Source organism: Sus scrofa, chromosome 6, assembly GCF_000003025.6.
Source record: "Sus scrofa isolate TJ Tabasco breed Duroc chromosome 6, Sscrofa11.1, whole genome shotgun sequence".
Lineage (NCBI taxonomy): Eukaryota > Metazoa > Chordata > Mammalia > Artiodactyla > Suidae > Sus > Sus scrofa.
The window spans coordinates 52,293,060-52,318,206 of NC_010448.4; the positions used below are offsets into that span (position 1 = coordinate 52,293,060).

General features: G+C 51.1%; 1 protein-coding gene across 6 annotated transcripts; it reads left to right on the forward strand.

Moving 5' to 3' along the window:
* CCDC61 (coiled-coil domain containing 61) lies at positions 1,459-24,947 on the forward strand. Of its 6 annotated transcripts, none has more exons than XM_005664611.3 (15): positions 1,459-1,522; positions 4,730-4,875; positions 10,107-10,265; positions 10,518-10,600; positions 17,596-17,753; positions 18,311-18,472; positions 21,703-21,913; positions 21,991-22,073; positions 22,750-22,919; positions 23,039-23,114; positions 23,433-23,590; positions 23,676-23,754; positions 23,935-23,983; positions 24,459-24,537; positions 24,624-24,947. In XM_005664611.3, exons 2-15 carry the CDS (start codon positions 4,818-4,820, stop codon positions 24,704-24,706), a joined length of 1,608 nt encoding a protein of 535 aa, XP_005664668.1. In that variant the 5' UTR covers positions 1,459-1,522; positions 4,730-4,817; the 3' UTR covers positions 24,707-24,947. The 6 variants fall into 6 exon arrangements, with proteins under 6 accessions (XP_005664668.1, XP_005664667.1, XP_020950255.1 ...); XM_005664610.3 differs by having other exon boundaries at positions 24,679-24,947; XM_021094596.1 differs by having other exon boundaries at positions 24,462-24,537.

The window sequence follows — 25,147 nt, forward strand, 5'->3', positions numbered from 1 at the left end:
ACTTGTGAAGCTGAGATATTTCTAAATGAAAATGACTAAAAAGGGGACACACAGCTTGTGTAGGCATGAGCTCTATGTGGCCCCCTTTGCCTGGCCAAGCAATAAGACTAATCTTTTCTCCTTCTCCCACCCCCGCCAAAAAAAGAAAAAAGAAAACGACTAAAAAAAGTCCCATCAAGGGAGTTCCCATTGTGGCTCAGCAGTAATGAACCCAACTAGTAGCCACGAGGATGCAGGTTGGATCCCTGGCCTCGCTCAGTGTATTGAGGACCCCACGTTCCTGTGAGCTGTGGTGTAGGTCACAGACAAGGCTTGGATCTCGTGTTGCTGCTGGCTGTGGTGTAGGCCGGCAGCTGCAACTCCAACTCAGCCCCTAGCCTGGGAACCTCCATATGCCGTGGGTGTGGCCCTAAAAAGACAAACAAACAAACAAATCCAAAAAAACCAACAACAACAAAAAAAATAAGAAGTCCCATCAAGTATGCTAGAGGAAGGATAATTTACTTTTCTCTCTGTAAATAAGGATATTATGAAATAAAGTATATGCAGCCAAAAACATAGGGAACATACCACAGAGGTGTGTCAGGCAGCAAATTAATAAAAACATTACATCATCTTTCGGGATTTCGTAATGTTTGTAGCATTTGTTGTCAGCTTTTTTATTATGTAATTTAGGATCCGCAAGGCCGGATCCTTAACCCACTGAGCAAGGCCAAGGATTGAACCCGCATCCTCATGAACTCTAGTCAAATTCGTTTCTGTTGACCCATGACGGGAACTCCTGTATTCCTCTTCTTATAGAATGTTCCCCTCTTTTACTCCCCAACCAAATTCCATAAGCTGTAACCGCCCTATTGATGGCTCATAAATTCAAAATAGAAAGTTCTTAAGCTGTGTGATCCTGGGCCAGGGCCTGTACCTCTCTGAGCCTGTTTCCTTAATGGCAAAATGGGGATCATAATAGCACCTATATTGCACGGTTGTTGCTAACTTTAAATAAGCCAAGGCCTGCAAACGGCTAAGTGCTATCTTGGAACTCACTGACAGATGACAAAACTCAACCAGTCTTTTACCCTGCGAATATTTCCTCAGCTTCTGAACGGGCGGCCAAGACCTTCCTCTGCGCATGTGCGTCCCACCCTCTTCCCGCCTGCCCCTCGCGCGGGCCTACTGGCAGCAGAGGGTTGTGGGCGGAGTCAAGGAGCTAATTCTGGGATTTCCTCCCCTGGTCGAAGAACAACCTTCTTTGTATAATTGGCGGTAGCTATTGGCCAATAGTAGTTGGAGAGGAGACTGTTGACCCAGCCCATTTCGGAACGTCTCTTCTGAGTTGGCCAATTGCAAGCTTTGAAGGGCGGGTTCTTCTCTGGGGCAGGCTAGAGTGACGGGCATCTGTTTTGACTAATGGGAACTTGGCGGAGGGTAAGCCAGAACCAATCAAAAGCCGGAAGGCCGGATCCTGGGGGCGGGGCTGGAGCTTCGTCAGTTGAGCTGCTCGCGAGGAGAAGAGTCCGTGGGGAAGGTGAGGGGCGGCGAGACCGGAGGGTGCGCGGGACCGGGTGGCGATCTTAGGGGGAGGGGGTGCTCTAGGTAGAGAGGTTGGCTGGGCAGGAGGCTAACCTGACAGTGTGGAAATCGGGAGGGGTTGCCCTTTAGCACAGGTAGGCGCTTTCGTGAGGGGTAAGGCAGAGGGCTGTACGTGAGGGGGGTGGGGATTTTTTCTGTTTTGCAGGAGGCTCTTTAAAGGCTAAGGTAGGAGACAGCAGATAATAAAATATAGAGGCCCTTGTAAATAGCCTTGCGATTAATGGGAAATTTTAAGGCAAAGGGTTATTATAGTATTGTGTGAAGAGGCGGAGGTCCCTGCCATCAGTTGCAAGCTTTGATTTGAGTGGAGGGTAGGTGAAGAACAGCATTGAGGGAGGGAATGAGTGAGGACTCCGGGGATGAGGATGTGCGTTAACGAGGTGAGAAGGCTTAATGATACACGTAGCGTTTACTGAGGATTTACTGTGCGCCGGGCACCTACCAAGTGTTTTATGTGAATTAACTCCTGAGCTTCCTAGCAACCCTACCAGTGGTTAAGAGTGCGGGCTCTGGGGTCTGGTTGCCTGAGTTTGAATACTGGCTTTGCCACCGGCCCTGCCACTGAACGAGCTGTTTAACCCTTTGTGCCCCAGCCTTATCATGGATAGAATGACCTCATCTCTTCTCTGTACCATTTACCTTCTGGCGCCTCACCCAATCTCTTGATTTCATATGCTCTATGTAATATTTCCAGGTGTGTATCTTCATTTGGGATCTCAACCCTGAACTCTAGACTCGTATGTCCAATGGCTGGCTCTTTTCTTCTTGGAAGTCCAGCTGACATACAGACTTTAAAAACTTGTCCCAGGAGGAAGTTCCCGTCATACCTCAGTGGTTAACGAATCCGACTAGGACCCATGAGGTTGTGGTTTCGATCCCTGGCCTTGCTCAGTGGGTTAAGGATCTGGCGTTGCTGTGAGCTGTGGTGTAGGTCGCAGACGTGGCTCGGATCCCACATTGCTGTAACTGTGGTGTAAGCCGGCTGCTACAGCTCTGATTAGACCCCTAGCCTGGGAACCTCCATATGCTGCGGGTGCAGCCCTAGAAAAGACCAATAAATAAATAAAAAAATAAAAATAAAAACTTGTTCCATACCAAACTTGGAGTTTTCCCCCTTCAACCTCCTAACCCAGTTGATGGCAGTTCCATCCATCCTTCCAAGTACTCAGGACAAAAACCTTGGCATTATCCTTCCCTCCTCCCTGTTCTCTCATCCACATACTGTCAATTAGCAAATCTCACGGGCCTACATTTGAAACATCCAGAATCTACCCCCTAAGCTGTCACCTGTTCTTGCGTGGTCTGTTGCAGTGGCCTCCTCACTGGTTTCCCTGCCTCTGCCCTTGACCCCACAGTCAAGTTAGTACAAAAGTCAGATCATGTTGCCTCTTTTCAAACCCTCCCATGGCTCCCAGCTCATGCAGTGAAAGTCCTTGCCAAGCATACAGCGCCCCCCCCAGCTCCTCCTCCTCCCTGCCCTTAACTCCCACCAATCCCACTTGCTTACTCTGCTTCAGCCCCCCTGGCCCCCTTGCTGACCCTCAGACGTAGCAAATAGATCCCCACCTGGGGAGTGTACTTGTTGTCCCCTTTGTCTACCTCGAGTTCCCTCAGATGCCTCCATGGCTTCTCCCCCATCTCCTTCGGGTCTCTGTTCAGATGTCAATGCCGCAGGCAGGCCCTTGCTGACCACCCGAACTGAAATAGTTCCTGTCACTCTCTGGCCCTTTGCCACCTGGCTTTATTTATTTATTTTTTTCGTAACACCACTACCTGACATATATTAGTGTTTGTTTATATCCTCTGGGCTTCTTAGACACTCCCCACTAGAGTGTTGGCTCCAAGTGGGTATAGAACTCAGCACCTAGAAACACACATAGTGCTTTAAAGGTGTTACTTGTAGAATTCCTGTCGTGGCTCAGCGGTCAAGGAATCCAACTAGTATCCATGAGGATACAGGTTCGATCCCTGGCCTCAGTCAGTGGGTGGGGGATCTGGTGTTTCTGTGAGCTATGGTGTAGGTCGCAAATGCAGCTTGTATCCTGTGTTGTTGGGCTGTGGCATAGGCATAGCCACAGCCACAGCGGGTGCAGCTCCAAAAAGACAACAACAAAAAAGGTATTACTTGTACCATCCCACCATGACCACCATTTCTTGGCGGGGATTGGGGGGTGTCCTCCCTGTGATAATAGGGCAGGGTTGTTGAGCCGAGAGGGTGTCGGGTCGGGTGTTAGGGTCTAGATGGGGTCATAAACTGGGCAGACTGCAGTGACTGAGGGCAGAAAATCTCAGATGTAGTTCATGCGGGGGGAAGCTTGTAGGAAATGCAGATTCTTCGGCCCACCCCTGGAGATTCTGCTTCTGCAGGTTTGGGACTGTGCCCAGGATGCTGCATTGTCATCAAGCTCCCCTGTTGATGCTGAAGCCCTCACTTTGAGAAACAGGCCAATTCAGAGCTTGGGCTGGAACTCTCATCACACTCCTCCTCTGTGGCTGACCCGGCACTGGGCAGTGCTGGGGACCCTGCAGGGATTGAGACAGCCCTTCACCCAGCCTTCGAGTCAGGAGTCACCCAGCCTCCAGTCTATTGGAGCTGAGGAGACCTGAAGGATGACAAAAAGTGAGCTGATAGGAGGACACCTTGGCTGTACCTCCAGTTTCATTCTTTTTTTTTTTTTTTTAGGGCCCCACCTGTGGCATATAGAAGTTCCCAGGCTTGGGGTTGAATCAGAGCTGCAGCTGCTGGTCTACGCCACAGCCACAGTAATGTGGGATCCGAGCCTTGTCTTCAATCTGTACCACAGTGCATGGCCACGCTGAATCCTTAACCCATAGCAAGGCCAGGGATCAAACCCGCAACCCCATGGATACTGGTTAGGTTCGTTTCCACTGAGCCACAGTGGGAATTCCCCCCAGGTTCTTGAACCGTGTTTCCTGGCATCAAGCATTAATTCACAAGCAGCCGCTGATCTGTGCCAGGCCCACAGTACTGAAGATACCAGAATGATCAAAATGGCTGTGCCCTCACGGGCTTCTGGTCTGTCAACTGTGCGTCCGCTGGTTGCACAGATGGGAACAGCTGACCGAGTGCCAGGCACAGTTTGAAGCACCTTACATATACTGACTAATTCCGTCCCCACAGTAATCCTGCGTGAGATAGGAGCTCTCATGATCCCTGCTTCGCTGATGGGGAAAGGCCCAGAGAGAGTCAACGCCTTGCCGAGGGTCACATGTCAGCTCAGGCTCTGAACTCAGGAGCCCCCGCCTGCAGCGTGTACGAGGCTGAAGGTGAGAGGCCGCACCTGGATTTGTGGAGGGGGAAAGGCACAGAGAATTATGGGAGGAAACTGGAAGGTAGCCAGGGAAGGGCAGCTGAGAATGAGTAGGGGGATGGATGTGCCAGTCCCTCACTGCGGGATTCCAGGCAAGATCTTTCATCCTCTGTAAAACGGGGGATGGTTACAGTACCCACCCGAGAGCAGAACTGAGGGTGAGTCACTGGTTGGTAGGCAGAAGCTTTGAGGGGCAGTGTGGGAGGGGGTGGTGATGGACTGCAGTGTGTACTGTGCAAGTCTGGATTGTGGGCTTTGGGTTTGTATGTGCCGGGTGCCGATGCGGAAGGCTCTGGTCTGTATTTTGGAGGCGTGCAGGGCTAAGGGGGAGGGCGTTCTCTCCAGCCCCAATCCCCCCCCCCATGGTGATGGGCGGTGAGCTGGGAGTGGGGGCTAGGAGGAGTCACTCACGCGGGGCTCTGTGTGTGTGTGTGAGGTGGGAGGATGCTGCCTTGGAGTGTCCAGCTGGGTCATGGCTGGCTGGACTATTTGGTGGTGGTGGGATGGCTGATGGGGGGAAACAGTCATCAGGGATGGGGGCTGCCAGGAGTGGTGATTTGCTCATGTCTGGTGTGGGAGATGGTGACGCAGATTTATTTTGGGGGAGCCCAAGGTGAAGGATTATCAGCTCTAGTCCTGGGATGAGGGCTGTGACTCTGAAATATCCCGGGAGCACAATTTGGGAGGAGGAGCCAGGGGCGGTGATGTAACTCTGGAAATGGGGCGGGGGGGGGCTCACCTTAACGAAAGATGAGAGGGCTGAAGGTTTGGAAACCTGAGCATGTGCATGTGTGTAAGCACAGCAGCCTTGATGTGAGTCCAGAGAAATGGGGTCAGGTGTGTGGATCAGAGTCGGGCACTGGGGAATCCACATCTAGTACATGGTGGAAGTGCTGATGTCACGGCTGGCAAAGGTGGGGCCTCAAAGGCAAGACTTGGGACTGAGACAGAACTAGCGACCAGGATGGGCCACTGGTCGGCTGTCACAGAGCACTGGTTGGAGTTACAGAGCAAGGGTGGGGATGCAGGTGGAAGGACAGGGTTGGTGGTGGGGGTGGGGGAGGAAGAGAGGGGCCCTGCGCCTGGAAAATCCCAGAATTGGAGGGGATGGTATTCAGGGAGGGCTCTCCGAAGGGAAGAGTTGGAAAATGTATGTGGGGGGCTGGAGAGAGAAGGAGTTTACATAGAATTTAAGAGGAAATAGAATCCAGCTGAAATATGAGCGTTATGGAATACAGGCTGGAAATGTAGAATATGGGGGGGGGCAGTAGAACATGGGGGGTCTGGGGAAAGGGGAGTGGCCAGAGTCTTGAAGCCGTCTAGAGAGTGAGTGATGGTGAGCTGAGGTCAGGAAGGGCGAGTTGAGCCGGCTGGCAGGAATGTGGGGTTTATTCTGTCTAGAAGAGAGAGGATGGATGGAGGGGAGTGGGCAAAAGTTGTGCAGGTGAGGGCAGGGTTGAATTCGGGCGGAATATTCGGGGGATTAGGAGACCGTGGTGGCGGTTGTGTCATCAGAGAAGTTGGAAGCAGAAAGGGCCTGTTATCTAGTGAAGGACTATGAATGGGGGCTTTTGGGGGGAGGGGGAAGGAGGAGGGCGGGGCTGGGGTTGGCAGCGGGGATGGGGTGGGGCGCACCCCTTTCCTCCTCCGCCCCCTCGGGAGAGTCGGGTATCAAGAGTAGACTTGTGAATGGGGTGGTCGGGCTGCGTGGCTCCTTGGGTGCGCCGCTTGCTGCCTTTGACACTGTGGTAACCCGAACGACGCGACCGCTGATTGGCCTGAGGTGTCCGAGGGGCGGAGTCGGTGGGCGGCCTTTAGGACACCCGTTGGGGCGGGGCCAGCGCTGCCTGGCACCCATGTTGGGGGCCCGCGGACGAAGGCTATGTTGAAATGTGTAGCTATTTGTTTGCCCATAGGTCAGGAATTGTCAACCTTCATTTCTGAAACCACTGAGAATGAAAGTACAATTGTGAGAGTGTGAATTTTCCAAGGAAATGGGTTGCCCAAATTTCATCAGCCCCGTCAATACATCAGAGGACCCCCCCCCCCCCCCGCCAAATAAAGTTAAGAGCTTGGATCTAGAGGCAGAGGGGTGCCTGTCAGGACCTCGGGCTCAGGCGATTGTCCTTGGGCCTTTGAGGAAGGGGATCTGTGAATGGGCCTGGGGAGTGGTATTCCGAGAGACCCTGAAATTACTTGCAAAGGATTATGGGGCTATTCATTTAACTGGGGAGGGTTCAGAGAGCTAATTAGATTCTCAGACTCAAGAATTCTGAAAAGGTTAGGAGTTCCCATCGTGGCTCAGTGGTTAATGAATCCGACTAGGAACCATGAGGTTGCGGGCTCCATCCCTGGCCTTGCTCAGTGGGTTAAGGCTCCGGCGTTGCCGTGAGCTGTGGTGTAGGTTGCAGATGTGGCTCTGGGAACCTCCATATGCCTTGGGAGCGGCCCTAGAAAAGACAAAAAGACAAAAAAAAAAAAAAAAAAAATCTGAAAAGGTTAAAAATCACTGACCTAGAGATTCTGGGCTTATCTTTTTCTCACAACATAAATTTTCCAATATCAGACTTCAGGAAGAACTAATTGGGGAAAGTGTGAGGACTAAAGGAGGCGATGGGGAGAGGAGATCAGGCCCTGGAGGGGTCCCCGTGATCTGGGTTAGGGGCAGCTGTGGGTGGCTCTGTCTTTGGAGCATCTGTGGAACTCCGGACAGGGCCCTTTTTCTCGTAGAGCCTCAGTTTCCCCATCTGTATACTGGGAAGGGAATGGGCTTGTCTTATCTTGCAAGTCTTTTGTGATCTCAGAAACAACAACAAAGTAATATTAACAAGGATAATGATGAGGAGTTCCTGTAGTGGCGCAGAGGAAATGAATCCGACTAGGAACCATGAGGTTGCAAGTTCGATCCCTGGCCTTGCTCAGTGGGTTAAGGAACCAGCGTTGCCATGAGCTGTGGTGTAGGCCCCAGACACAGCTTGGAACTGGTGTTGCTTTGGCTACGGCATAGGCTAGCAGCTGTAGCTGCTATTAGACCCCTAGCCTGGGAACCTCCATATGCCGCTGGTGCGGCCATAAAAAGAGAAGACCAAAAAAAAAGAAAAGAAAAGAAAAGGTACAGAGCTCCAATTATAAAATAAATAAGCCATATAATATGGTGAGTAGCATTGCAATAACTTTGTGTGGGGAGTTCCCATCATGGCTCAGCGGAAATGAATCTGACTAGTATCCATGAGGATGCAGGTTCAGTCCCTGGCCTTGCTCAGTGGGTTAACGATCTGATGTTGCCGTGAGCTGTGGTGTAGGTGGCAGACTCAGCTGGGATCTGGTATTGCTGTGGCTCTGGTGTAGGCGGGTGGCTACAGCTCCTATTTGCCCCCTAGCCTGGGAACCTCCATATGCTGCAGGTGCAGCCCTAAAAAGCCAAAAAAAAAACCAAAAAAACCCCAAAACCACTTTGTACGGGCATAGATGGTCACCAGACAGCGTGGTGATCATTTCGTAATGTATGCAAATGGCGAGGCACTGCGTAGTGGGGCCAACACTAACATCATGTTGCACATTGACTATATTTCAATGAAAAAAATGATGATGCCAATATGTATTGAGTGCTTTCTGTGTCGGGCATAGCTCAGTTTCGCCAAGGATTTTAACATGATTAATTCATTTAATCCTTACGCCAATCCAAGGAGATGAACGCTGTTATCCTCCTATGGGCTTACAAAGGCCTGCAGGAACATAATCTGGCCCGTTACAGCTCTGATCTCATCACTTCCCCTGTCTCCCTCCCTCAGCTGACCTCTTTGTTGTTTTCAGAACAAACTAGGAACATCCCTATGCCTGGATGTTGGAGCCTATGCCTGGCTCTTCCCTCTGCCTGGATCCTCTTCCTCGGATAGTTACCTGTTTCCCTCCTACCAGGCTTCTGCTCAGGGGACCACCTTAGCTAAAAAAGCAGCACCCACTTGTTAGCATCTTCTTTCCCCACTACTTGACATTTTTAGGCCTCTGACTGTTGCTTCTCTCTCTCTCTTTTCTTTTTTGTCTTTTTAGGGTCATACCCTCAGCATGCAGAGGTTCCCGGGCCAGGGGTCAAATGGAGCTGCAGCTGCCAGCCTCTGTCACAGCCACAGCAACATGGGATCTGAGCCATGTCTACGGCCTACACCACAGCTCACGGCAATGCCGGATCCTTAACCTACTGAGCGAGGTCGGGGATCATGGATACTAGTTGGGTTCGTTAATGCTGAGCCACCACTGGAATTCTTGTTGCCACTCTCTCGAGGATGGGGACAGGATCTGGTTTCTCCTCTTGTCCCCAGCACGCAAAATAGGCCATGCTTTATAGATAAGGAATCTGGCTCCAGGAGCCATTGAGTGACTTGCCCGTGTATGTGCATGTAGCTGAACTTGGATATGAACCCAGGCAGCCTGGGGCTCCCATTCTGAGCCAGAATCCAGACTGTGTGGAGGCCTGACCCGCTTCTCCAGCTCCTCATAGAACTAACAGTAGTGAGCCTATTGGCTAAGAGAAAGTACTTAAGCTTGCAGTGAACTAATGAATAAGATCAATTATTAATTCAGTGTAAATGATTTAAGCATATCAAGGGTAATATATTATCCATGCACGTGCTGTCCTCTCAGTGTGGACCACTTTCCCTCGGGATAGCCACATGGCTTGTTCCCTGGCCTCCTTTGGCTCTCTGCCCAAATGTCACCTCTTCAGGGAGGCCACTCTTGACCCCCTGTTTAAAATCTCTGTCCCACCTGATCTCAGTACTCTTTCCCCGCCATCTAGCTTGACTTTTCTCCACAAATGTTTGAATAAATGAATAATACATATAGAATGAGTATAAGGATTAATAAATTAATAATCAATAGTATTAATCATGATTCTCTTATTGGAAATCACATATTCTATTAATCAGAGTATATTGAGTATAGTAATGTGCAGAACACAGTTCTAAATGCTTTGATGTGTATTGTCCAGTTTCCTCACGACAGCTCTATGGGCTAGGTGCCATCACTGTACCCATTTTCCAGATGAGAAAACTGAGGCACAGAGAGGGAGTCTCTTTCCTGAGGTGCCACAGCTGGTACCTGGTGGAACCTTCCAGCTCCTGCGCCTGGGTTCTCAGCCCCTCTGGGTCTCTGTCTCATTCCCCTCATCTGTCTCGTGCTCCTCTTCAGTGACAGTGGCCATGGACCAGCCAGCTGGCCTGCAGGTGGACTACGTCTTCCGGGGTGTGGAGCACGCAGTGCGGGTGATGGTGTCTGGACAGGTGCTAGAGCTGGAGGTGGAGGACCGGATGACGGCTGACCAGTGGCGGGGCGAGTTCGATGCCAGCTGTGAGTGTGCCTACATGGGTGGGCTCGCCTGTCCTTCCCCGGGATCAACTTCTCCCAGAAGATGAGGCCAACCAGGATCGCGTCCACCTGCCTATTCTACCTGACCAGAGGCTTTCTAAGGTGGGGAGGGGGTGGGGAGCTCATCCCTTGGGCCAGAGGCACTGGTCTTGGGGACAGTTGGACAGCTAGGGTGCATTGCCCTTGGGCTGGGCAAGTGGTCAGACCTCAGGAAGGACATTTCTCCCTACCTAGTCATCGAAGATTTGACTCACAAGACAGGGAACTTCAAACAGTTCAACATCTTCTGTAACATGCTGGAGTCGGCTCTCATGCAGGTAGGGGCCAGGGTTGGGGGCTGGGGGAGGTGTGCCCTGGATTCCTGGGGGCGGGGTAGATGCCCACCTGATGTGTAAAGACCCTCTACCTTCTCTTGCATTGAAGAAGTAGGGCTTTTCTTCTTTCCCAAGTATAAATGGCGCATTCTCTCTCTTTTTTTTTTTTTTTTTTTTTTTTGTCTTTTTGCCATTTCTTGGGCCGCTCCTGAGGCATATGGAGGTTCCCAGGCTAGGGGTCTAATCAGAGCCGTAGCTACCGGCCTACGCCAGAGCCACAGCAATGCAGGATCTGAGCCTCGTCTGCGACCTACATCACAGCTCAAGGCAACACCGATCCTCAACCCACTGATCAAGGGCAGGGATCGAACCCGCAACCTGATGGTTCCTAGTCGGATTCGTTAACCACTGCGCCACGACGGGAACTCCTGAGTAATTCTAGTGATAGTGATTCCCATGGAGAAAATTCAAGTCACAGACAGATGTAAAGATGAAAATAAAAATCACTCTATTCCTAATACCCACTCCTGGTAATGTTTTGTTAATATTTTGATGAAAATCACTCCAGCTGTTTCGCCATTTCTTTGTTCACTTGTGAACGTGTATGTGTGTGTGTCTGCAGATATATAATTTTATGTAGTTGCTATATTTCCCAAAGTATTCTGTCAACTTCTTTGAATGATTCAGTGATATTTCATAAAAATTGTCACATCAGTGAATACAGATATCCTTCATTTTGTTTACTGAGCATCTGTTGTGTGCCAGGCACTGTGGTGGGCACTGGGAATCTAGCATTGAACTAAGGAGACAAAATCCCTGCCTTCATGAAGCTGCCATGCTAGTAGGAGAGACCAACACTTGAAAAAATATATAATGTCAAAAATTGTTAAAAAAAAAAAAAAAAAAAAGCTGGAGTTCCCGTCATGGCATAGTGGTTAATGAATCCAACTAGGAACTAGGAGGTTGAGGGTTCGATCCCTGGCCTCGCTCAGTGGGTTAAGGATCTTGCATTGCCGTGAGCTGTGGTATGGGTCGCAGACGTGGCTTGGATCCCACATTGCTGTGGCTGTGGCGTAGGCCGGCGGTACAGCTCCAATTAGACCCCTAGCCTGGGAACCTCCATATGTCGCGAGGGCTGCCCTAGAAAATACAGAGACCAAAAAAAAAAAAAAAGAAAAAAAAAATCCAGCATTAGCATTGCCGTGACTGGTATAGTTCTCAGATGCGGCTCAGGTTCAGTGTTGCTGTGGCTGTGGCGTAGGTCGTCAACTGTAGCTCCAATTTGGTCCCTCGCCCAGGAACTTCCATGTGCTGCAGGTGCGGCCATAAAGAGGAAAAAAAAAGAAAAAGAAAGAAAATGAAAAGACAAGTAACATTTGCAAATCAATCATGTATACAGAATATATAAAGAATCCTCAAAATTCACTGGGAAAACAAAGTAAATTAAAAAAAAAAAAAGCAGGTTGGAACTTAGAGGGTCAAGATGCTATTTCGATATCATTTAAAAAGCATGTACTGCAGGAGTTCCTGTTGTGGTGCACGGACACGAATCCGACCAGTATCCCTGAGGATATGGGTTCCATCCCTGGCCTCGCTCAGTGGGTTAAGGGTCCGGCATTGACGTGACCTTTGGGGTAGGTCTTAAAAATGATTTGGATCCTGCGCTGCTGTGGCTGTGGTGTAGGCCAGCAGCTGTAGCTCTGATTCCACCCCTAGCCTGGGAACTTCCAGATGTCGTGGGTGCGGCCCTTAAAAAAAAAAAAAGCAAAAAAACCCTGTGAACTACGTTATTGCTCTGACTATAGATAAAATATGCACTCATAAAATTGGGATGCCATTCATGTTTGACTAAGAGTGTCTAATCCCCTTTCTCTGTCTTGCCTCCACCTGTTAACACTTTGGTATCTACGGGTGGTGAGGCATGAGGGTTAAGATCATGGACTCTGAAGTCAGACTCATCACTGCCACTTACAGCTCGGGAGCCCCGGGCCCAGTCCTTGCCCTCTGTGTCTTAGTTTCCCCATCTGTGGTGGGGGGGGTAGTAGTAATCTCCATTTCAAAGTGTTATGAAGAGTAAATGAGTTATATGTAAAAAGCTTAGAATAATACCTGACTCATAGTAAGTACTACACAAGTATTATCTATTATTATTATTATTATTATTACAACTTTTTTTTTTTCTTTTTTTGGCTTCCCCATGGCATATAGAGTTCTCAGGCCAGGGATCAGATCCAAGCCATGGTTGCAACCTATTCTGCAGTTATTAGCAGTGCCATATCCTATAACCCATTATGGGGGGCTGAGGGCAAACCTGCATCCTGAAGCTGCAGAGACACTGCTGATCCTGTTGTGCCACAGGGGGACCTCCTGTTGTGAAAACTTTTGAGTTTGTCATCCTGTTTTTGTTTTGTTTTGTTTGTCTTTTCTAGGGCCATACCCGTGGCATATGGAGGTTCCCAGGCTAGGGGTCTAATCGGAGCATAGCCTCCAGCCTACGCTAGAGCCACAGCAACACCAGATCTGAGTTGCATCTGTGACCTACACCACAGCTCACAGCAACACCGGATCCTTAACCCACCGAGAAAGGCCAGGGATCGAACCCACAACCTCATGGTTCCTAGTCGGATTCGTTAACCACTGAGCCATGATGGGAACTCTTGAATTTGTCATTCTTGTTAGTAGTTGCCTAGTATTCTAGTATACCCATTCATCATGATTTATTTAACCCCGTGGTTCTCAAACTTTTTGGTCTCAGTACCCCTTTATACTCTTAATAATTACTAAGGACAGGAGTTCCCATTGTGGCACAGCAGAAACAAATCTGACTAGGAACCATGAGGCTGTGGGTTTGATCCCTGGCCTCACTCAGTGGGTTAAGGATCTGGCGTTGCTGAGGCTGTGGTGTAGGCCAGCAGCCATAGCTCTGATTAGACCCTTAGCCTGGGAACCTCCATGTGCCACAGGTGCATCCCACAAAAGACAAAAAAAAAAAAAAAAAAAAAAAAAATAGGACACCAAAGGACTGTTGTCTATGCAGGTTTTATCTATCAACATTTGTTTGGAGTTCCCGTCGTGGCGCAGTGGTTAACGTGGCGCAGATCCGGGCCCCAGTGTGATCTACACCGCAGCTGGAAACACCAAATCCTTTAACCCACTGTGCCAGGCCAGGAATCAAACCTGCATCCTGGCACTGCAGAGATGCCACCAATCCTGCTGCGCCATAGCAGGAATGCCAGACCACTTCCTTTTCGATCTTTCATCTAATAAGTGAGTGAGCTAGTGGCGGGAGTTTCCGTCGTGGTTCAATGGGTTAAGAACCCAACATAGAGTTCCTGTCGTGGCTCAGTGGTTAACAAATCTGACTAGGAACCATGAGGTTGCGGGTTCGGTCCCTGCCCTTGCTCAGTGGGTTAACGATCTGGCGTTGCCGTGAGCTGTGGTGTGGGTTGCAGACATGGCTTGGATCCCGCGTTGCTGTGGCTCTGGCGTAGGCCGGTGGCTATGGCTCCGATTCGACCCCTAGCCTGGGAACCTCCATATGCCGCAGGGGCGGCCCAAGAAATAGCAAAAAAAAAGACAAAAAAAAACAACAACAACAACATTTGTTTGCCATTTTATAAATTAAAACTGAGAAAAATATAAAGACGTTTATGAAGTCATTTAAAAATAACAATAATAAACTCGGAGTTCCCTTGTGGCATGGTGGGATAAGGATCTGGCCTTGTCACTATAGCAGCCCAGGTAGCTGCTGTGGCACAGGTTCAGTCCCTGGCCTGGGAACTTTCATATGCTGCAGGCACAGCCAAAAAAACAAACAATAATAAACCTGTTAAATGTTAACCTAAATAACATTTTTGTGAAAAATACATTTTCTAAAACAAAATTATTTAGTAAGAAATGTAGTGGGGTTTTGTTTGGTTAACACTTTTGCAAATCTCTTTGGTGTCTGACTTAATAGAGAACTGCTTCATTCTCATGTGCCTCTGCATTCAGTCTGTTGTGCTATATCCAGGTTGAAGTCCATGCAGAAGAACCTGCCTCAGAAAGATATGTAGGAGTTTCCGTCGTGGCTCAGTGGTTAATGAATCTGATTAGCATCCATGAAGATGCAGGTTCGATCCCTGGCCTTGAGCAGTGGGTTAGGGATTCAGCGTTGCCGTGAGCTGTGGTGTAGGTCACAGACTCAGCTTGGGTTCTGCACTGCTGTGGCCGGCAGCTACAGCTCTGATTTGATACCTAGCCTGGGAACCTCCATATGCCACCGCTGCAGCCCTGAAAAAAAAAAAAGAAAGAAAGAAAGAAAGACAATGTAGTTGGAAAAAGGAGTCCTTTAATAGCTTTTTTAGATGATTGTGCATATCCTCCTTTGCTGACACATTAAAATTGGACATGTAGTAGTTTCTTAAGGGTTTGTCGCAATGTGGAATCCGAGACCATAGCTATGAACTTTTCCTAATCTGTAACATGAAAGTTTTTTGGAGTGCCCACTGTGGCAACGGGATCAGCAGCATCTGGGAGCGCTGGGGCGCAGATTTGATCCCCAGCCTGACACAGTGGGTTAAGGATCCAGTGTTGCCCCAGCTGTAGCTTGGGTTGCAACTGCAGCCCGGATCTGATCCCTGGCCCAGGAACTCCATATGCCGTGGGGCGGCCAAAAAAAGAAAAAACATCTCTATTGGTGGATGTTGAGCTTTGCAGGACCCTGTATGCATCTTGTAACATCACGCATGTAACATCACGCATTTGTAACATCACTCGTAATATCAGGCATTGGTCATTTGGAAAATATTGGTTCACTGAGTTGTGCAGTCTTTCCACGTGTTGCCACCTCTTATTATTCAATATCAGGAAGTCGCATTTGTTAATATCCTCACTGATGTGGCAGGAGAGTCTTTCACCATTGAGACGTTCTCAGGCACACAGGGACAGAGACAAGTTTTCCAAAATTCTCATTTTCTCTTTGAAGTTTGAATTGTATCATTGGCAACAAATACCGTGAGCTGTTTTTCTCGAAGTGACAGGCTCACTTTGTTCACTTTGGAGAAAATCCTTGCCAAACACCCAAGACTGAAGAACCATAGTTTTGTCTGTCAGTCCCTTTTTGAGTAAAAATAGCATTCCCTGAAAAAGTGGTTAATGGAGCTCAAAATTCAGTCGCACAAGTGCTTTTCCTGAGAAAATGTCGTGCTTTGATCTGTAGCTGAGTGTGTACTTTCTGTTGTGTCTCACGCACTAGTAAAAATCTGTCTACTCCAGGGTCAAGATTTAGTAAAATTAATAATGTTTATAGGTTCATGAAGAACATTCCTGGAGTTCCCATTGTGGCTCAGCAGTAATTAACCCGACTAGCATCCATGAGGACGTTGGTTCAATCCCTGGCCTCGATCAGTGGCTTAAGGATCTGGCATTGCCGTGAGCTGTGGTGTGGGTCACAGGTGCAGCTTGGACCCCGAGGTGCTGTGGCAGACAGCTATAGCTCTGATTCCATTCCTAGCCTGGGAACTTCCGTATGCTGCAGGTGCGGCCCTAAAAAGACAAAAAAACAAAAAAACAGGATTCCCGTCGTGGCGCAGTGGTTAGCAAATCCGACTAGGAACCATGAGGTTGCGGGTTCGGTCCCTGTCCTTGCTCAGTGGATTGAGGATCCGGCGTTGCCATGAGCTGTGGTGTAGGTTGCAGACGCGGCTCGGATCCCGAATTGCTGTGGCTCTGGCATAGGCCGGTGGCTATGGCTCTGATTAGACCCCTAGCCTGGGAACCTCCATATGCCGCGGGAGCGGCCTAAGAAATAGCAAAAAGACAAAAAAAAAAAAAAAAACCAAAAACCAAAAACAAAAAAGCAGGAGTTCCCTGGGTGGCCTAGCAATTAAGGATTCGGTTTGGCATTGTCACTACTTTGGCTTGGGTGACTGCTGTGGCTTGTGTTTGATTCCTGGCCTGGGAACTTCTGCATGTCTTGGCCATGGACAAAAAAAAAACACAATAAACTTGGATTTATTTTCTATATTTTTATTTATGCTGCCCCATGGCATATGGAGTTCCCAGCCCAGGGATCAGATCCGAGCTGCAGTTGCAGCCTATGCTGCAGCCGTGGCAATGCTGGATCCCACTGTGCCTGGCAGGGGGGGGTCAAACCTGCGTCCTGGCGCTGTGGAGACGCTGCCACTCTCCTTGCGTCACAGTAGGAACTCCTATTTATTTGTGTTTTTAATCCTTCCTTCTTGGCCCCATGCAGACTGCATGGCAGTGCAGAGTACAGTGGATTCTAGTATGTTTGATGCCACTGGCTTGATTTCTGCTAATGGGCACCAGCAATTTTACCACCATGACTTTTGCACCATTGGTGCAAATGTCAACACAGCAAAAGAGGCAAATGACATCTTAGTAGGTTTTTTGTTTTTTTTTTTTTTTTTTTGGCCTTTTTTGCCTTTTCTAGGGCTGCTCCCATGGCATATGGAGATTCCCAGGCTAGGGGTCTAATCGGAGCCGTAGCCACTGGCCTACACCAGAGCCACAGCAACGCGGGATCTGAGCCGCGTCTGTGACCTACACCACAGCTCACGGTAACGCCGGATCCTTAACCCACTGAGCAAGGCCAGGGATCGAACCCACAACCTCATGGTTCCTAGTCAGATTCGTTAACCACTGCGCCACGACGGGAACTCCGACATCTTAGTAGTATTATGTAAGTTGTTTTGACCTCTTGGACTCCCCCAGAGTGGTCTCAGGGACTCCCGGGGTCTGCAGACAACACTCAGAGGCCACAGCTCTAAGCTGTCCCCTGCAGTTCACCAGTTAGGTTCATTCCAGTGTCTCCATCTGATGATGTCCTGTGCCAGCCCCTCATGGGGCAAGGCCGTCTTGATCACCAGCCTGAGTGGAGGAAAGCCCAGTCAGCCCAATGAATGAATGGGGCGTGGCCTGTCCCTGTGTGGGTTGTGTGCTCTGGCCGTGGTGGTGCTGGCTCTTGGGTAGCTCTTCTCATCCTCTTCCCACAGAGCAGTGAGTCGGTCACTCTTGACCTGCTAACCTACACAGATCTGGAATCCCTGCGGAACCGAAAGATGGGGGGCCGCCCAGGCTCCTTGGCCTCAAGATCAGCCCAACTCAACTCCAAGCGATACCTGATCCTCATCTACTCTGTGGAGTTTGACAGGTGGGTACAAGCACGGGAGCTGGTGGGCAGGTGGGAGAAGATGCGGATAGAACTTCAGAATCCCTGGTACCCAGGGCTAGGTGGGATGTTGCCTTGCCTTTGCAGTCTTCAGTGTTGAAGTTTGTATCATGTAGTATTGTGTTTGGTTACAAGTAAGGGGATAACCACTACTGGGGCCTTAAGTAGTTTATCAAATAACCATTTGGTCTAGGTAGGTGGCTGCTACTCAGCAGTTTCTTTAGGGGCTCAGGCTCTTTCTGTTTTGGTTTTGGTTTTTCTTTTGTCGTCCTTAATGTGTTGGCTTTTGACCTCATCCTTATCTCTTCATGGTCACAAAGTGGCTGCCGGACCTCCAGGGTCGCATCTGTATCATAGCAGGAGGAAGTGGAATGGGGCTGTGCTTGCTAATTGTATCTACTATTTTTCTTAGGAAAACAAAAGTGTTCCTAGAAGCTTCCCAAAAAATGTCCTGTAGTATTTGGCCAGAAATGGCCACATGTGCTTTCCCAGGTGGATTCTTGTCCTCTCAGAGCCACGGTTCTAATCCTCCTTCTCAGGATTCACTACCCGCTGCCCCTCCCGTACCAGGGCAAGCCAGACCCTGTGGTCCTACAGGGCATCATTCGCTCACTGAAGGAGGAGCTGAGCCGCCTTCGAGGGCTGGACGGCCAGGACACTCGAGACAGCCGGGAGACTGAGATCTGGCACCTGCGGGAGCAGTGAGTCTGGGGGACACATCCGATTGGGCTCTGGGGGCCCAGTGCTTGGCACCGTTGGAAGGACAGCTATGCCTCATTCCCCAAATGTTTACTCTGAGCCCCTCCTCTGTGCCCACCTTGTGTTAAGTGGAGCTGGGGCCACGGCGATGATGGAGACAGTCTGGACCCTGCCCTTTTGGGGCTCTCAGTCCAGTGGGGGAGACAGGTCTGTCTGCAGACAGTGGAGATACACCATGAGTGGGGCTGAGGGAGCCCAGAGGGGAACCTGACTTGTCTGGTAAGGGAAAGGTGTTCCAGGCAAAGGGAATAGCATGTGCAAAGACAGGGTGTGAGGTAGGGCTGTATTCAGTTGAATCCCTTCACTGAGCACCTCTTTTGTGCTGGCCCCTTCCCTGTCCATTGCGTAATACTAGCGCCGAGGGCCAGATAATCAATCACAAAATCACCTGATATATCCTTGCAAATGGCAATGGCAGTAGGGAGGAAGGGGAGCCTGTACTATGGGAGGCTGTAACAGGAACCTGATGGGGTCTCGGGGTGGGGAAGGGTGTTCTAGGCAGAGGGAACAGCATGTGCAAAGGCCCCGTGTTAGGTGGGAATGTGGTGAGTCCAAGAGGACTCAAAAGTAAGGAAAGCAAGCTTGGCATAATTGCTGCGTACTGAGGACTATGGAGGGGCTAATTGGGACCTGGTCTCCACCTGGAGGGGACCCCACTCATTATTATTTCTTTAGTAATAATAGTTATAATAATAATAATAGTAAAAGTAGCTAGTGTTTGTCAGGCATTTAACTGTGCCAGGGACTCTGCTCATGCTATATGATTTAATTCATTTAATCTGCACAAAGTAGGCACTACTATCATCCCCATTTTTTAGAGGAGGAAACCAAGGCCCAGAGAAGGAATACAGCCAAGCTATACCTTGAATCCAGGCAATCAGCAAAATCCCCCTTTAGCTCCTCAGCTACTGTGCACTGTCAGCAGCTGCTAGCCCAGGACTGAGCACTTGTGCTGACAGGGAGGACTAGACGTGTCTCCTCCCAGGAGTGGGAGTTCCTAGGGCTGGAGAACTCTTTCAGTCTTCCTGGTGCATGTGTTGCCCAGGATGACCACCAGGTGGCGCCCTCTGCCCTGAGATCCACAGCTGGACGGTTCCTTCTCATCTTCCTCTTCTCAATGTGGAGTGAGAGTTTGGGAAGACTCCAAGATTCATCAAACATGTATTGAGCTCCTCCTGTGTGCCAGGCACACTGCCCAGCCATAGTTGATGTTTTTTGAATCATTACTCAGTGTCAGACATGTTCTAAGTACTCTTAGATTCCTGCGACCTTAGAGGGAGGGGTTACGATATCATTCCATTTCATAGAGATGTGAAGTGAAACTGCCCAGGTCACCCAGCTTGTAATACCTGGAGTAGCATCGTCAGCCTGGCCACAGAGCCCAGGTTCCTATACAGAGACCGAACAGCTGGAGAGAGGATACAGACAGAAAGCAGATAATCCCACTGAGCAACGCCAGCTCCACTGTGATTGGCACTGGGAGAGAAATGTACAGAGAGCCAGGAGGACAGAGGGAGAGGACCTAGCCTGGCAGGGGAGCGGGCAGGCTTCCCAGGGGGGCATGCTATTTGAAGGATGAGTGGAGTCATTCCTGCCAGGAGAAGGAGGAGGGAGGGTTCAGGAGGAGAAAATTGCATTTGCAGAGGGAAGATTGGTTGGAGCCAGAGAGGGAGGGGGGATAAGAGGAGGGAGGGGGGACGTCAGCTGGAAGGGACCGAATCTGGAAGCTCCTTGGAGAGTGGCAGGGGAGCCACAGATTAAAAAGAAAAAAAAGGTTTTTTTTTATGAAGAAGAATTCCAAGGAGTTCCCATTGTGGCTTAGTGTTTAATAAATAAGACTAGGAGCCATGAGGTTGTGGGTTCAATCCCTGGCCTTGCTCAGTGGGTTAAGGAGCCAGCGTTGCCATGAACTGTGGTGTAGGTTGCAGCCGAGGCTCGGATCCTGCGTTGCTGTGGCTCTGGTGTAGGCCAGCAGCTACAGCTCCGATTTGACCCCCAGCTGGGAACCTCCATATGCCATGGGTGTGGCCCTAGAAGAGACAAAAAAAAAAAAAAAAAGATAAATTCCACATTGTAAATCAACTATACTTTACTAGTAATTTTTTAAAAAGAAAAAAGAATAATTCCAAGCATGCACAAAATTAGACAGTAGTACAATGCACAGGTACTTGTACCCCACTTGCAGTGGTTACCTACATTTTGCCAATCTTGTTTGATCAGCACTTTTTCCTCTCCTCTGAGAAGCAAATCCCAGACATCCTATCTCCTCCATAAACATTTCAGTGTTCATATTTAACATATAAGACATTTTTTAAAGCTATTTATTTATTTATTTGTTTGTTTGTTTGTTTTTTCTAGGGCCGCACCTGCACCACATGGAGGTTCCCAAGCTAGGATCAAATCGGAGCTATAGCCACCGGCCTAAGCCAGAGCCACAGCAACGCGGGCTCCGAGCCGTGTCTGCAACCTACACCACAGCTCACGGCAACGCCGGATCCTTAACCCACTGAGCAAGGCACCTCATGGTTCCTAGTTGGATTCGTTAACCACCGAGCCATAACGGGAACTCCTATAAAGACATTTTAAAAAAAGTGCTATCATTACAGTCAAGAAAATTAATAAAAATTCCTTAATGTCATCCGATAACCCAAGTGTATGTACTGACACTTCTCTGATTATCTCACAAGTGCCTTTTTGTGATTGGCTTATATGACCAAGTATCCTGGTATGGCCCACACTGCAGTTTGTTGATGTGTTTTTTAAATCTTTAAAAGAGATTGTTACAGTCTCTTTTACTCCCCCCCCCCTTTTTTATGCTGTTCGTTTGAGGAAGAAGCGAGGTTATTTGTTCTGGACTTTGATTTTATCTCCATGCTCTGTGTCATCCCCTGTCCCCTGTAGTTCCCGTGAAGTCGTTGTTAAACCTGCAGGCTAATCAGACTCGGGCTTCTGGGAGGACACCTTCCTCGGTCAAGTGGTGCTGGCCCTGATGAGTGTGGATGTTGAGAGCTGGATCCCTCTTTTCTGAAATTCCCATCAGCCCAGCATCTGATTTTCACTGGCTTCTCTCTAATTACCGACCAAGAATTGCCCAGCCCGGTGGAGGAGCGAGGATTATGGGACCGGGCTCCTCACTCCGCCCCAGCCCTCGCAGTCTACTTCTTCCTCCCAGGGTGTCGCGCTTGGCGTCTGAGAAGCGCGAGCTGGAGGCCCAGCTGGGCCGATCGCGCGAGGAGGCGCTGGCCGGCCGGGCGGCTCGCCAGGAGATCGAGGCGCTGCGCGGGCTGGTGCGCAGCCTGGAGCTGGAGCTGCGGCAAGAGCGCGGCCTCGGGCACCGAGGGTCCGGCCGCCGGAGCCAGGATTGCCGCCGTCTGGCCAAGGAGGTGAAGGGGCGGGGCGGCCGGCGGGGCCCAGACCTTGACTTGGTCTGCGCCTCTAAGCCCCCCTTCCCTCCTGGTAGCTCGAGGAGGTGAAGGCGTCGGAGCGGAGCCTGCGTGCCCGGCTGAAGACGCTGAACACTGAGCTGGCCACCTACAAGAGGGGGTGAGGGGCGCGGCCGAGGGTGGGCGGGGCCTCGGAGCTGCGGACCCCGCCTGCAGGTGGGCTCCTGGCGGGATGGGCGGGGCCTAAGGTGGGGGGGGGGGCTACGGGAGGATGGAGAGGGCGGGTGAGGCCTGAGAGCGGGCGGGAGGGAGGGTAGGAGGGGCCTAGTGGACTGCCTGGGACAGAGACGCGGGTCTTACTAGAGCTGAAAACTCTTCGCGGGGTCTCTTGAGAGATGGGCAGGCCTGAGGCGGCCTTCGGGAGGCTGGACCTGGGATAGAGACCGGAAGGGGCGGGGGTTGAGGCCAAGTTGAGAAAAGGCGCCGCTCAGCTGGTGGGGATCTGGGGGATGTTTATTGGCGTTTCTTGTGGTGGGTGTTGAAAAACTGGCAAGGGTTTCCAGGGAGCTGTGGGAGACCTCTCTCTGGGAGAGGGTTCTGGTGAAGGGGTGTTTTAAGATGCAGAGAAGTGACAGATGGGTTTGGGAGGTTATTGTGGGGCTCGGAGGGTGGTGGAGCATAGGGGAAGGTATCTGGGAGGGTTGTGTGTGAGGGCGTGAATGTCGAGGAGTTGGTGGGGCGGATGGGTCTGAAGGTTCCTGGATGGTGCGGTCCGGGAAGAGACGGGCTAGGAGTTGTCGCCTGTGGGGAACCGACATTGGGTTCCGTGCTCCCAGGAGAAGGACTCCGCCTGTGGTGCCACCCTCCGCCCGGGAGCATCGCACTTCGACGTCCCGGGAGCGCTCCACGTCCCGTGGCCGTGGCGCCACCCGCTCCTCATCCCGGGAGAGTGGCCGCGGGGGCCGGGGTCGAGGCGGTCCAGCCGGCCCCTCGCCCTCGCCCACAGGTCTGTTGATGGCCCTGCCCTGCCGGTGGGAGAATGTGGGCGGGACTAGAACTGTGGAGGCGTGATCCTGTGATCCCAGCCTCCTCTTCTCTCCATACTCGACCCCTATTCGGTCCTAGGTGGTCGCGTGCCCCGTTTCGACCCAACAGCCTTTGTGAAAGCCAAGGAGAAGAAACAGAGAGAGATCAAGAGAAAGTTAGGGCCTGTTTTCTCCTGCCCGTATCCCTGCCCCTTTACCTGACCTTCTGACCTGTGCCCTCATCCATCCCCGTCTCAGTCACCTGTCGCGTCCCCCATCTCTTCTCTTCCCCCCTCCCTGCCCCTGCTTCTCACCTGACCTCAGACTCTTCTGATCGCCAACCCCGCCCCCCTTAATTGTCTCTCCCACCCCTACCCGTTGTGTGTGTCTTCGCTTGGTTTTTCCTTGTTTAGGTGTGACCCGCAGGGGCGCAGCAATGCCCTTCCCGGAATTAGTCGGGCGCACAGGTGGGCGTCTCCTTTCTCGTTCCCCAGGCAGCAGCAGCAGCAGCAGCAGCAGCAGCGGAACCGATTGGGCAGCGGAGGAAGCGGGGATGGCCCATCCATCTCCTGGTCTCGCCAGACCCGGCCCCCCGCTACCGTGACCGGCCGAGGAGACGCGGCTAACCGCTCCCGAAACCGCAGCTCCTCGGGTAATTGGGTTGGAGCCGCGGGGCTGGCAGGAGGGTGGGTGGGACTGGCCATTGCGGGAGGTTCACACTCTCCTTTTGCCTCTAGTGGACAGTTTCCGCAGCCGCTGCTCGTCCGCCAGCTCCTGTAGCGAGTTCGAGGATTTCTCTGAATCCCTCCCTAGAGGGTAAAACTTAGGCTGGGGGAAAGCACCACCTCCAAAAGGCTGTCTGGGGAGACTGGAAACAGCCTTTTTGCGGGGAGATTGGGTGATGGACGCTGGAGCCTTGAAACCCCGCAAGAGGGTGAGATGCGAGGTGCCTCAGACTCCTCCCACTGGTCCTTAATTCTCTCTCCTCTCTGTTAGCCGACGCGGGAAGCCTCCCAGCCCCACTACCTGGAGTGGGTCGAATACGGTGAGTGTCTTTCCTCAGGCTTTGGAGGAGGTATGGGCAGCCTTAAACCACCAGAAGAAGCTCACTGTCCCTTTGCCGCACGATTCCTTTCAAGGGGGTCAGGTTGCAGAGGCGGCTCTGGGATTCCTTTGGAGGATGGGTGGGTGGGGCCCTTTTAAGAGCACTGGCTCAGGCCTCATGTTGCCAGATCTTAACACCTGGCTCCCCTTCCTATAACCTGTGTGACCCAAGGTAGTTGCTTAGCTTCTGCACCTCAGTTTCCTTATCAGTTAGGTGGGGATGATAATAGCATTCACCTCACAGGGTTCTGGTGAAGATAGGAGATGGTTATTTGCGTATAAGTGCTCAAGGAGTGTCAGCCCTTATTTATTTATTTATTTATTTATTTATTTTGAGGGCTTTTGGTTCAGAATTTCCGGCGGGATTTGGGGGGCAGGAATAGAGGTTGCCTGATCCCCTTTCTTGCCCCCCGCAGCAGCAGAAGTCCATCCCCCTGGAACGCAGCCGCCATCAGAGACGCCTAGCCAGTTCAGGGGGCTGGGTCCCCATGAAAGGTGAGCTTAGACTCCACATCCCCCCCTCCTCAGCTGCCCCAGAGCCGGTGGGGATGGTACTAAGGGCAGCATATTGGGCCCCGTAGCTCCCTGCGGCTTCAGGCCCCTCACAGAGCCCTGCACCCACACCTGCCCTCGCAGAATACAGCTCGGACCACCAGGCGGCTGACATGGCCGAAATAGACGCCCGCCTGAAGGCTTTGCAGGAATACATGAACCGACTGGACACGCGGTCCTGACAGGGGCCGCAAGAAGGGCCCACTGTCCCTCAAGTCCACCCACCAGTGGATTTGGGGGCGCGGGGCCAGGGGGCTCGGGCGTGCGAGGCCCCGCCCCCTCCCTCTCCCGCGGGCACGCAGGCTGGGAGGGAGGCTAAGTGCATTTTGTAAATAAACATATTCAGCTTGTGACTGAGGGTAGGAGTGAAGTGGGCAGAAATGAAGAGCGAGTGGGGGCTGAAGCCGGGACCTGTGTATTTCTGGGCATGGCTGTGACTGGGAGGCAGATGGTGGTCCAGGCTCCGGAAAAACTCCCTCCCTCTCTAAAGCAATAAAAGCGGGGATACCTGAGGGGTGGGTGTGAGCAGCTCGTCCCCAAAGGGGTCCAGCAG

Bases quoted from the DNA above. Each gene is read 5' to 3' on its own strand.
- CCDC61 (XM_005664610.3), top strand. From the start codon at position 4,818: ATGTCAGCTCAGGCTCTGAACTCAGGAGCCCCCGCCTGCAGCGTGTAC. The intron at 4,876-10,106 runs GTGAGAGGCCGC...GCTCCTCTTCAG, and splicing joins CAGCGTGTACGAGGCTGAAG to TGACAGTGGCCATGGACCAG. The intron at 23,591-23,675 runs GTAATTGGGTTG...TTTTGCCTCTAG, and splicing joins CCGAAACCGCAGCTCCTCGG to TGGACAGTTTCCGCAGCCGC.